At 39.1% G+C, this 14,086-nt stretch overlaps 1 protein-coding gene across 1 annotated transcript in view; it reads left to right on the top strand.

Annotated features, from left to right (window-relative positions):
• Positions 1-13,847, top strand: part of MMRN1 (multimerin 1) — a 118,675-nt gene extending 104,828 nt beyond the window's left edge. The window contains exons 4-8 of the mRNA XM_068271042.1: positions 468-569; positions 3,742-3,918; positions 5,652-7,613; positions 10,482-10,628; positions 12,353-13,847. Of these exons, the coding sequence (XP_068127143.1) occupies positions 468-569; positions 3,742-3,918; positions 5,652-7,613; positions 10,482-10,628; positions 12,353-12,774 (2,810 nt within the window). The 3' untranslated portion in view covers positions 12,775-13,847. The remainder of the gene's footprint in view (positions 1-467; positions 570-3,741; positions 3,919-5,651; positions 7,614-10,481; positions 10,629-12,352) is intronic.
• Positions 13,848-14,086: the final 239 nt, after the last annotated feature.

Here is a 14,086-nt window from a genome sequence, read left to right as displayed (position 1 = left end):
AAGTAAACTGTTTACTTTTTCTCTGCTAGAGGAGAGGTCATTACTTCACAGACTGCTCTGAAAGACTCATTTTGAATGCTGAGTGTTGTGTAATCTGCACATATTATAGAATGATGCAATTTTAGAAAAAACACTATATACCTGAAAATAAAAGTATGAGAATATTTTCTTTGCTGCTAATCTTCTAGTAATTATTCATAGTACACAACCAATTCACTATATCATTTTTTTTTCGCTTCAGTGTCTCTTTAAAGCTAGTCATCAGTCCTCTCCTATGAACTCCCCATTAACCAATTTTAATTTTTCTTCCACAGTCCATACTGAAATAAAATGATATGGTTTTGACGCTTGTATCACATCTCCAGGTTTAATTGCATATTAAATTGCCTAGTTAATTAATGGATAATGGTAAAAACGTGTCTATGGCTTCTGAAGGTTTAACTTTTCCTTTGTATTTTTCATTTTAGGTCAACAAATTAAGCAGCAGATACACAGAAGCCAGGCAGAGAGCAGTCTAGCAGCAAACAGTGTTGATTCTGGGAATAGTAAAGCAGCAACATATGACCCAGGTTAGCCATTTCAAGTTATCTGACATTGTATATGTTTTTCGAAACTGTTAACCGTGAGATGTGACAGTGAGATAGTTTGTTCTTAAGCCTGGTACACATTTAGAACTCTATCTGGGTTTGTGCAATTAAGAACTACAGCTGAGGAAACATTTGGTCAGTGGCAGGTTGTCATCAAGTTGTTGTATTGTCTTAATGAAGTAATACATCATTCAATCATCTATTCCAATACTGGGCTATACTTGACAGAAAAAAGATAATTGATTTGTTTGAGATATATAAGCATATCCTGCTCCTATCATTAATTTAGTTGACTCAGACTCTTTGTGACCATATGTACTTCTGCATGGCTTCTTTCAGCTGTTGCATAGGCATGTTTGTAGCTTCACATATGCTGTGTATCTAATGCTGGGGATACACGGCACGTTTTTGTACTGTGTATCGACCAGCTGATCCGGCCAGCTGATAATATTCAGCTGGCCCGATCAAGCCGCTCGATCCGCGCCCGCTCGATTCCCGCCGGCGGACAATGGCAGGGAATCGAGCGGTGATAAGGAAGCGCTGGCGGGGACGAGCGGAAATCGATCCGCGCGGACGAGCGGGGACGCGGCGGGGGTCGATCCGGCGGCCGATTAGCTAGGATGTATGCGCAGCATTAGCCTTTGCTGTCCTCTTCTTCTTTTCCCCTAAATTTTTCCAAGCATCAAGGATGTCTCCATGAATGCGGCTTTCTCATTACAGGCCATATGCAGTTCACTTTTTTTACTAAGTTTTCTCCTAGGAAATAATTTTTCATCTTATCTTTAGAATACCCTTTCAGCATTTGGCAACTAAAAAAGTACCAAAAAGTAGGTGGAAAAGTTCTATCAAAACTATTTAAGTATTTTTTGCTTGCTTTTGATTAAAAAGCATTTTATTGACACATTTTAAAATATCATTTATGAGAAAACTCTGTAGAAAAGGTTGATTGCACATGGGCAAAGTGTCCAAAGTATTTAAGTTTTATAAGAAGTATCCACCCTTCTAGTGAACACTCTGGCTTTATTGCTTTAAACATTGCCTGATTAGATCTCCTAGCAGTCTAGGGAACTCTCAGTAGCTTTTTCCACACCCACAATTCAAAAGCATCAGTTTTTTCTACACATGACTTTATTTTCTACACATGACTTTATTCATAGTCCAACTTTCGCAGTCATTATTATCTTCTCCAAATTTGCCATAGCTTTTCTCCCATGTAATAAGTGTCTCTTTATCTCGTGACTGCAGTCACCATCTGCAGATATCTTCCATCCCAGGAAGATGAAATCTGTTACAGCTTTTACTTTTTCTCCTTCTATTTGTAGATATTTTTATAGGAGCCGATGACACGCATTTAGTTTTCTTGATGTTAAAGCGGAATATAACCCTGCATTTCAACTTTGCTCTAAAACATTATTTACAGCATATTATATGCAAAAAGCATTTTTTTTAACTAGATCAGCATTGGAAGGGTTAAACACAGAGGTTTTAAGTTCCGTGCAGACGTTTAGATAGTTACATTCTGTTTAGTTATATGTATATATTTAGAAATGTTACACACTCTTTGGCTGTCCTCCAACTCCTTCTCAGTGAGAGAGATGAGTCACAATAAACACTTAGGGCCCTTTTCCACCAGCGCGTTTGCGCTGGCTGAATCGCAAAAACGCAAACCGCTAGCGATTTTACAATCGCTACGGTTTGCTTTTTAACATAGGAATCGCGGTAGGTCATTTCCACTACCGCGATTCGCTTTTGACGGGAACGCGAACGCGCGGCGGAGCGATATTTGCCGCGATTTTGCTATGCAGTGCATAGCATAGCAAAATCGCGGCCGCGAACGTCGGGGAATCGCCGGTTTTGCGATTCAGCAATCACTAGCGTTCAGCGTGAACGCTAGCGACTGCAGGTGGAAAAGGGCCCTTAGATACATTTGTGTAAACAAAAAGTATATAACTCAAGTTCGGATGCGTCTGCAAAAATCTCCAGGGACTTTAAAGCCCTGTGTAACCCTTCCAATGCTGGTCTAGTAAAAAAAAAAATGCTGGTTGCATATAATATACTGTAAATAATGTTTTAGAGCAAAGTTGAAATGCAAGGTTATATTCCGCTTTAAGCAGTAGACCAGCTTTGGCACTTACTTCTTTGACATTCATGATTAGGCTTTTCAATGGTATCATTGGCATAAGCATATCTTTTCATGTTAATTGAGGTTATCAGATATACTAAATGGGCTGACATTAACTTTACAGGATACAGCATCCTCTGGTGGCCAGAGAGAGAGAGAGAGGTAATTTGTCTCAATAAAAATAGCACTCTTACAAGCTACAGACCACAGTGGCAGTATACCCTGAATTCCAGCTATAAACTTTTGAAATGATTTTCATAGATTTTGAGTAAGCAATGCAAAATGAAGGGTCAGGCCGAGGCAGAGGCGAGAGAGGCTCCAGCCTCAGGGTGCAGTATAAGAGAGGGCTCACAACTCACTCAGCTTTTATTCCCCTATTGTGTTTGAAGAAGAAAGAAATAAGAAAAGGGGATACATGGAAGTGATTGCAAGCCAGATAACTTGAGATTAAGGTGTTGGGGGCCCTGGGGCGCCTCTTAGTCTAATAGCAATCAGTGTGTGACGCTGGGGTGGGAGGGATGGAGTGGCGCACTTTGGTGTCTCAGCCTTCGGTGCTGGAGGACCTTGTCCTGGCTCTGCAGAAATGTATAGATGAGAATGCTTATCCTGTAAGGTAGTGTTTATTGACAGATAGAGCCATATTGATTTTCTGGTGGAACTTTTTTATTACAGCAACCTGTTAAGGAACTTTGAGATTTCATTTAACAAAAGACAAATAAGAAGAGGCTCCTATCTAACTTTACATTACACTAAAGCATTTTGTGGGCTGCACTTTCTCCTTTTCAGTGTTTTCATCAGCACTTTGTTAACAATAACTCAAGAGAAACTACCTTACAGTATCTTAGTTTCCCGACTCAATTCCATTATCGGTGACATATATCATCTGAAGCATTTGAAGAAATGTCTTTTCACTCTGATAGAGAGACAAAGATGTAGCCACATAATTGTGTCAGTGATTCTACAGAGTACCTTGATCTATCACCCCTGACTAATAGCTTTTGTTTTCATTGCTATTGCTACACCGGTATGAAGCACTGCAGCAAAAACTGACGGATCAAATTTACAGCCAAGAGATGAAGCTGACTCTTTTACATCGGAATGTAGAGAACATTTCATACTCTCTGAACAATGTGCACAAAACACTGTATTCTCTGGAGGAGAAGATCAATGGTGCTGATAGAGGGACAAATCTGCAATCATTTCTTAAAGGTAAAAATTACACTCATTGTGGAAAAAAATACATATCTGGGCATTAGTTATTAGATTAACAGGTGCATGTAGCTAATGTCCAGTGCAAACAATGGGCAAAGCAATTGTTTATGTTTGTTTTCCTTATGAGCCAGTGACAATTTATACATGCTGGATTTGACCAAACTGCATATATTGTGCTATGGAGAGGAGGAGGAGAGCCAAGAGTCCCTCCACTGTGCACTGAAAGAACATTATACTGATACCCCATGGACTGTATACCCCTTATACTGTCCCCTAGACCCTCCCACCCCTATGGACTGTATACTTCTTATACTATCCCCTAGACCCTCTCACCCCTACAATCCCACATCTACTCCCTCTGTTTTGTTTTGACAACAGTAAATGCATTTTGTCTTGTCAATAAAGCTTTTCTTATTTGAAACATGACCCTTGTGCCAAATCCTGGTATAGTATACAGCAAACAGAGGGCCAAAAGATAAAATTCACTAAAAGTTTTAAAAATGCTAAGGAGGCAGTGGTGGACCTCCTTGAAGCAGACACATAAACTGTCAGAATAACCATTTCTGGACCGGCCGCCTAACCCCCCTTAAGGACCAGGCATTTTGCGGTGGGGGGTGCGCGCGTTTGGGGGGGTCAGGTGGCCGGATCCCCTCTGTGGCTGGCTGGGCAGTGTCCCCCCCCATGGTGGCAGGTGTCCCCACTTTCGCCAGCAGCCATCACTCACCTTCCAGGCTCCAGCGATGAGCCGCAGTAGCCCCATCTTCTCCAGCCGGCATCTCCGCACCTAATGCCGATCAGTTCCGGGTCGCGGCTTGATGACGTCATCAAGCCGGGACCCGGCGCTGACGTCAGAAGGAGCAGAGATGCCTGCCAGAGCAGAGGGGGCGCTGATCATCGCTGGAACAGCAGGGAGGTGAGTGGATCCTCTTCTTTTCCCCCTGCCGCCACCGCTGTCAAAGTGATCACTACGATCTGCCGGCGATCGTAGTGATCACGTGATCAGCAGCCATACGCATCACTCGGGGGAGATGTCAGCTGTCATATGACAGCTTAATCTCCCCCTCCAGGTGCGCACGATCACGTCGGGAGTGGAAACGGCGGGCCGGTGTAGATTCTACGCCGCATCAGGGTAGAACAGTAACAAGTGCAGCATAGAATCTAATGCACGCGGTCCCCAAAAGGTTAAAAAAAGACACATTTATTGACATACTCCGAATACAATGTAACGTGTTTCACAGGTGTGATCCTGCCTCATCAGGCAATAAAAATTGGGAGTCTATAGCAGCATGGGGTCTAGATTACACCAAGCGCCTCTGTCTTGTGCCAAATCCAAATGAATGCACTAAAAGACAGCCACTGTAGTTATTAACATGGCAAAAAGAACATGAACACAATTCCACTTACCTGCACAGTGTTGTTAAGAAAGTTGTTTGTTTGATATAACCAGAAACATACGTTTAGTAGTAGTAGTACAAGTTTAAAACAAATAGTGAAAGCAATGCAATTTTTTGATGCATTGATATCAAGTAAACTTTAAAAACCCTACTTGAGTATGGGTGTAGAAATATGGAAGTGTTCCTCCTCTACTGCCACTGTTGTAAGCTACTTAACCTTATCTTATGTGGCACACTGGCATCAAGCCAGTAAAATCAGGGGTATTATTATATATTACCTTTACTATCAGTTCAAATAAAATGCATTTGTTTTAACATTACTTTTTTTTATTTCAGATCCAGCATCTAAAAGTCTTACAGATCTTATCAAAAATATTGTCAAAGAACAGTTTACAGAACTGCAAAAGGACATGAAAGAAACGATTGCTCAGCTCTACAAAAGTATGTCTGAGACATCTCTCGAAGTAGCAGATCTCAAGGAGCAGACAAAAAACGTAAATACCTCTTTAACGTTGGCCCATGAAAAGTGTTCAGAAGAAGAAGATAACAAGGCAAGCATGGAAGATGTGTTAGAACTCAAGAACCGAGTAGAACATTTAAAGAAGACAGCTTTTATTTGCACCTCCTCATTTAAGGAGATGGAGAAAAAGCATACCGCTCTAGAAGAAGAGTTAAAGTATGAGAAATCTGTGAATAAAAATTATTTTGAAACACTGAACAAAACATTAAGCAAAATGAAGGAAATTCATGATAAGATATTGACTGAGGAACATGCTGGGGGAAGAAAAGTTCTGCCACCAAATAATACAAGGAATGATAATACAACTGAGTATCTTCTAGCCCTGCAAGAGAGAATGAAAACACAGAATGTAATGATGCTTCAGCTGTATGACTATATTTATGCACAAGACAGCAAGATAAATAACATTTCTGTTACGCTGGATATTCAGAAGCAATTAAGTGAGAAATCCTGCGAAGATAGATTTTCATCTTGTAAGGAAGATTTCAAGAAACAGCTGAAAGGCACTGAAGAAAATATGCATTTCTTAAACAAAACTGTTTCTGACGTTGTCATTCCCTTGGATGATAAAATTGATAAAATGAATGAGCAGATTAATGATTTGTGTTATGACATGGAAACTCTGCAACCTTTGATTGAAAAGGGAGCTCCATTTAGCATGACAACCGATGACGAACATAACGTTGATATGAATGAAGTTAAGAAACATATCAATAACATTACAGAATATCTTAATGCTTTGAGTTTTAAAGTCCAGGAACTTGTGAAAGGCCAGGAGAAACTTCAAGGTGATGCAGAAAAAAGTGATGAGCATTTTGAAAGGCGCATTAATGAATGTTTTCTTGACGTTGAAGATGGACTCAATAACACCATGGATGTAATAAATGAAGCTGTTGACTCTATCCATGATAATTTTGTGACAAAGTCAGACATTGCTGATATAGAAAATAAAACTCAACTATATAGTCACACTAATGCTGCTCTTGAGAAACTGGAGAGTGTTTTGTTGGCTGTCTCAGTTCTGAATGAGACTCTACAGAACTTTACTGATACCTCTAGATTTCCTGGATCCGTTATAGAGTACAGAGATCATTCTATGGTATCAGACCACAGCATGTCTTCTGCTTTTCTTGAGTTGTCACATAAGTTCAATGACATACAGACACAAATGAATCAGTACCGCATAAACATGACTCAGATGGAGGAGAAGCTACAACTTTCTGATTCTAATATACAGAGCTGTCTATCTAGAGTGCAAACCGTAGAATCCCAAGTTGTTACAATCCTGGCTAACCCTACGGCATTACCAAAATCCAGAGCTGCTGAAACCTTTACCAAAAGTCAGGTCCAACAAGAAGTTTATTCTAGAATCAAAGCTCTCGAATTTAAAACCATACGGCTTTCAACAAGTTTACCACAGATGAACAAAACTGCAAATGATGCAAGAACCTTATGCCAAACTGTGTTTATCACTGTTAAAAAAGTCAATGAAAGTGTACCACAATTAGTGAAAGCTGTTCAACCAAACATTACAAGCTTACAGAAAAATTTAGAAGAGATGATAAGATCAGTAATTGAAATGAAAATGTCCTCTGTTCTGGCAAATGTAAATGCCTATGTTAATAAATCTCTATCTGATGTCACTATCAGTGTGACCAGACTGCAGAAACAAATGAAAGCTCCCGTAAAGAAAGTATCCGCCCCTAAGAAGAACTCAGTAAATCCTACTCCATCCTTTATTGGTCGTAGCCAGAGAAATTCAGAAATCACAGATCAAGGTGAGCTTTCTTGTGTACAGTCTGAAACATACAATTGTTCAAGTGTACAAAAGGTCAAACATAGTGAAAGCAGAGTTTCAAGTAGCTATACTAAAATTAAATATCCTGTTATTAATAATCTGAACATTTGTATAGCGCTTTTCTCCTGTCGGACTCAAAGCGCTCAAGAGCTGCAGCCACTGGGTCGCGCTCAAGAGGCCACCCTGCAGTGTAAGGGAGTCTTGCCTTGAACTCCTTACTGAATAGGTACTTGACCTAGCCAGGATTCGAACCCTGGTCTCCCATGTCAAAGGCAAAGCCCTTAACCAGTACACTATCCAGCCATCTATTTTCATCAGAGCCCTAAAGAGACACTGAAGCAAAAAAATTATGATATAATGAATTGGATGTGTACTATGGATAATTACTAGAACATTAGTAGTAAAGAAAATATTCTCATATTTTTAGTTTTAGTTTTTTTTAACTTTGCATCATTCTCTAATATTTGCAGTTTACACACTATGCTCAGCCATCTAAATGATTTTACAGAGCAGGCTAGTGAACTTTTGAAACCTTCTCTGCAGAGAGAAAGAAAATACATTGACAGACACTTGAGATAATAAGCTCCAGAAGACAGAAGTCTCTGCGACTTTAAAAAGTCGTGGAGCACAGTGGCTCTTTTGCATAGATAACAACTGGAGTTTCTTAACTCTTCCTGTACTGAAGACAATATTAGACTTATGTCTCTGCTCCTAATGTTTTATTTATTAGCTGTACTACTCATACACATCATTATATCATAATTGTTTGTTTTTTTTTCGTTTCAGAGTCTCTTTAAACTGTTTTCTGAAAATGTGTTCATTGAAATATTTTTTTTTTGCTCATTACTAATAAGCAATAATGAGTATGATTAAATGATTAATGGTTTTGGAGAAGGCCAGTAGGGATGGTTTGAAAAATTCCATGGAATACTGATTTTCAAGTTTCCAATCGGAAATGGGCTTACTGCAGCAGTAATCTTAAATGGGTCTCAGAAATCTTTATTCCGTGGAATTAGTTGCATTATACAACTGCAACTCAGAAATTTTAGCCAACAGAGCTCAGATGCATTGAACCAATCACAGGCAGCAGAATTTTTCCATGTAAATTTGAATACTGCAGAAATTTTAGACCAATCACACGATTTGGTAAAACTAGGTACTATGCAAGTCTTGTGATTGAGTCTAAAATTTCCATGGTATTCTGATTTCCACAGTAAACTACCACATTCTCTGATTAGTCTAATACTACCGAGTATTTTTGAATTTCAAGTGTTGTGATTGGCCAAAATCAAAAAATTTTGGGTTAATCACAGGACTCAGAAATACTTTGTAGTATGAATGGATTTAAGCTATCTCAGTAGCTTCTGTGTCTAGTACAATCTTAGACTGATTCAGTGATATTGATATGAAGGGCTACTTAGGGGATTTCCAATGACTCCTTGTTCTTTCAGCTGAAGATAGTGCTTTGTGATGTTGGCTGCATATTTGGATAAATATAGGACTGATCAGATGCCCCCTAATGATATTTAATGATGAAAAAATGAAAAAAGTCTCTGCCTTTGCTTAACTCTGACTAAATTCCCAACTCTCTGGGCAGAAATAAAGTCCCAAGCTTGCAAGGAACCTCCATCATACTTCAATGTTGTAACAAAGCTTTCTTAATTGTTACAACCTGTTTAGTTTAATTGTAGTGTAATTGTCTAGTCATGCTCTTCACCATGTAAACTCCAAATTAAAGAAAAAATAAATAGGAGGGCTAATGCTGATGTGTTCAGTTCAGCCATCAGTTGCTTATTACGCCTACTCTTTGCCCTTTGTTGTAGTGTAGTAGGTCTGATCCCCTCCCTTTCAGCAGTGAGCTTAAATTTCCACTTTGGTCTGGGGCGTCTGAGTGAACTTTTTCATGCATGTTTTTGTGACACCACACATGTTCGTACAACTTGCAACAGGCTCGCTCTCCATAGGGGCTTCAATGAATGAGCACAAGTGGTGGCCAGGAAAAAACGATATGATGTCAGTTTTTTTCCGCAGAATGGACACACACAAAATAATACATTTAGATGGAAGCAGCTTGAATGTGAAATTTGTATGTGTTCCTGCCTGGAATTATGCACATGAATAGAAGTAGTAGAAACGGTTCTAACCTAACGGTTCTAGGACCCTGTTGCAGCTCACTACTAGTTGTGGTAGTCTTAACTCCCATTGACAGTGATAGGTGGGGAGCATATGCGTATGAACTAGCCAGCACTAGCCCTTTTATGTATTTTTTTATTGTATTTTAATTAATGGACTTAAAGTGGAATATTACCCTGCATTTCAACTTTGCTCTAAAACATTATTTACAGTATATTATATGCAACCAGCATTTTTTTTTTTACTAGACCAGCATTGGAAGGGTTACACAGAGTTTTAAAGTTCCTGGAGATTTCTGCAGACGCATCCGAAGCTGAAATAGATACATTTTGTTTACATAAATGTATCTAAGTGTTGAATGTTACACACTTTGGCTGTCCTCCAGCTCAGTCAGAGAGAGTGAGTCACATTTAACACTTAGATACATTTATGTAAACAAAATGTATCTATTTCAGCTTCGGATGGTCTGCAGAAATCTCCAGGAACTTTAAAACTCTGTGTAACCCTTCCAATGCTGGTCTAGTAAAAAAAAAATGCTGGTTGCATATAATATGCTGTAAATAATGTTTTAGAGCAAAGTTAAAATGCAGGATTATATTCCGCTTTAAGGTCAGACTTAATTTAACATTTATAGGTTTGAATAAAATGTAACAGTTCCAATTACTATGCAGCTTTTGCTTAATGGAAGAATCATGATGTAAATGTTTTTCTTCAGATGACAATTCCAGTTGCAGTAGTTCTCCTTGCTTTAATGGTGGCACTTGCATTAATGATCTAAAGCGCTTTGTGTGTGCCTGTCGTCATCCTTTTGGGGGACTTAACTGCAGTATGAAGATGACAGATGAAAATGCACAGCATCCAGGTAAGTCCCTGTATAATATGTTTGAGAGTACCATAAATTGAGCAAATAATGGAGCATATCATTTATGTGTTTGTCTGTATTTATGTCCCCTATACTTTCCTAGTGGTTCTGGGTCACCATGAGCCATTTGGGTGTTCTGTAGTACTGGTCCAAGCCCTACCCATAGAGCCATATCAAACCCTGCCATGCACTGATCAGGACCAAAAGTCTGAAGCAGGCTGTCTGCATGTTGGGTTGATGTGGATCTGTAAAATGTATTAGCTACAGACTTGCTATACACTAGTGGTTCTGAATGTGAGACTAGCTTCAGGGGGGGAAAGAGATTATTTTCATATTCAGAAGTGATGCATCATGGAAAACCAGAGTTACTCACTTAAAGCTGAATTATCCCAAATGCCTTCTGTTTTAAGAAAGCAAATTAAACTCTGTATTTATGCACATTTGCATCTTGTGAAATATTGAAAAGAAAAAATAGCCAAACAGACACTAAGCTCTTGGAAGCAGTTTGGTCCTAGATAGATACATAAACAGATAGATGGTGACAGGTTAATTCAAAGGGCACTTGATCATCAAGTATGTGCTGTACAGGTTAAACTGCTACTGCATCCCCAAAACACCAATATCACATTAGTTTCCACAGTATAATGCTTTGTGGTCAGTGTGGTCAGACTGCTAAAAAGGCAGCCGTAGATATAATTATGATAACGCTTATTCATTCATTGCCCTGACAGCTTTGGTCAGCATTTTTTTTAGACAGGATATTGAACATATAATCTAATTTAAGGTGTATGAAGAACAGATAGGTTAGACTGCAGTTTATTCAAGGTCACAGAATTGAAAAGTACAGTCAGCGTGGTTTCTGTAAATCTCGCATTTCATTCCAGAAGACACTTTAAAATTTTAAAATGTGTTATTTAACTGAAAAAGACACTGTGCATGTCAGTGCCAGATGATCTTAGTAAAAGGTTATCAGTGTTTCTGCAGCAGGTCTTCTGCTCATCTGTACTTTGAGTCCCAAGTCTTTTGGCTTTGGTACTGATTACATTTCAATTTATGCGGCTAACCTGTTTAGTTTATTTCATCGTTGTATTAGGGTTAGTGCATGGGTAGAATTAGTTATGAGGGGTTAATCTCCGTATATACCAAGGGACTCAATTTCTTTGGTGACAGTGCATAGCCAACACTGTACAGATGCCTTGCTAGTCTCCAGGCTAGCAAAGCATCTGTTGCTATGGAGGGGGTGAGGTAACAACAGGCAGTACACAATGGAGCAGCTAACTATGGGTGGGGTGAGTGAGGAGAACAATTTGCTCTTTGCTCGCTCAGGCTTCAGTGAATGCATGCTCAATCATCAGCAGACATTGAGTGGCAGCTGGATTCACTAAAGATTATCAGCCATGGTGGTCCTTATTGGCTGCCATGGCCAAGTTCAATCCAATGTGTGTATGTAACTTCAGAATTTCACTTAAGCATATTATGGGGTTAAGTATGGGGATAAAGCAGATAAAGCAAAATGTAATGCTTAATTTTGACTTTGTTTCGAGGTAATTTAAGGTAGAGAAATTAAAAAGTTAACTATGAAAATATTGGCTTTTGATTTTTTTACTGTAATTTTTTTACTTAAAATCACTGCTGTATAATATTCCCTTACTATACATCAGCACAAGTTATTTTATGTATTATTTTTAGTACAGCTCCTTTTTAATGCCTCTCTCCCCATACAGATTTCTCCAAAGGATCCTACCGCTATGCGCCAATGGTGGCCTTTTATGTCTCACACACATATGGGATGACCAGTCCTGGGCCAATAAGATTTAACGATCTGTATGTGAATTATGGAACGTCATATGCCCCAGCTACAGGAAAATTTCATGTGCCTTATCTAGGTGTATATGTGTTCAAGTTTACCATTGAATCATTCAGCCCTCGAGTCTCTGGTTATTTAGTGGTTGATGGGATTGATAAAATTGCATTTCAGTCAGAAAACATTAACAATAACATGTACAGTGACAGAATGGTGACCGGTGATGCTCTATTAGAACTGAACTATGGACAAGAAGTTTGGCTCAGACTGGCCTCAGGCTCTATTCCTGCCCAGTATCCACCCGTAACAACATTTACTGGCTACTTGTTATACCGCTCATAAGAGATAGGAATCTTTCTCCATACAGCCTTCAGAAATCTCTAAACTTGTTTACTACACATATGATCACAATAGATGTGTCTAAGTGCTAAAGCAACTAGTCAGCTTATAATATTATGTAATATCATATTAACCCTTTCAGGACCGGATGGTTCTTGGCCCCTGAGGACCAAAGCCATCCTTTCCCCATTCTGCTCTGTAATTACTGTGATTGGCTCACAATAATCACGGGACCAGGAGCTCCTGACCAAGCTCTGCTGTCACTGAGATTGCAGAGTGAGCGGGTGCAGCGACAGATCAGCAGAGCAAACGGCGAGGATGCACAGCGGTGATCAGTTGGAATGTACGTCCTGTAAGTGCCGCACAGCCACCAGTAGGATGTAGAACTGCACAGCCACCGGCAGGATGTAGATTCCAACTACATTGGTCTGGGAAAGGTTAATGCGGACCCAAACCAAACATTTTTTTTAATTGAAAATATTTAGTTGCACCACTCTAACACATACAAAGATAAATAAACACTCCTTCAAACCTATGAGCATTTCAGTGCATGCTTTTCACCCTTCTCTTTTAATAACTAGGGTTATACAGGGGGCAGCCATTAGCAATTCTTCCATTGCCAGACACCACCTACTCCACCAGTTTGCCGGATTTTGTCCGGCAATTTGAAAGGAAGGGAGGGGTTCTTACAATATATGTAAAATATTTTATATTTGTCATCATGCAGCTGAAAAAAAGCTGCTATTTATTATTATAATTTAGAAAATAGATTTTATTTCTGAAATCTTGTATTTTTAATTTGGGTCCACTTTAAGTGAAATGTCTGAAAGTTTTTGCTGCATAGGTATTGAACCCTCATTGATATCAATTATATACGGTCTGGTCCATAAATATTTGGATTATTACCACAATGAATTTTAAGTGAAACAACTCAGATACAGTTAAAGGGCAGAATTTCAGCTTTAATTTAGTGGGGTGGGCAAAATGATTGCATAAAAATGTGAGGCAACAAAAGCATTTTTTAACACAAACCGAACCCATTCAGGGGCTAAAAAGTAATTGGACAAATTAAATAACTGGAAATTATTTGTTTAATGTTAATGTTAATTTCTAATACTTCAGTAATAGTTCACTTAAAAAACTGTGCTTCCTTTACGTCCTTGCAGCAGTGCAGGAAGTACCCTAAAACAACAAAGATAAAATGCACATATAGTGCAAAGTACTGCTTTTATAAAATCACAGTCAACACCCAGTGTTGCACTCCAGCGGGATGTGCCACCACCTTAAGGAAAAGCACAGCAGGGTTCCCCCTCTC

This window comes from Hyperolius riggenbachi, chromosome 1 (assembly GCF_040937935.1).
Source record: "Hyperolius riggenbachi isolate aHypRig1 chromosome 1, aHypRig1.pri, whole genome shotgun sequence".
Lineage (NCBI taxonomy): Eukaryota > Metazoa > Chordata > Amphibia > Anura > Hyperoliidae > Hyperolius > Hyperolius riggenbachi.
Note: the sequence above shows the minus strand (reverse complement) of the source record. Positions and strands in the feature narration are given on the sequence as shown.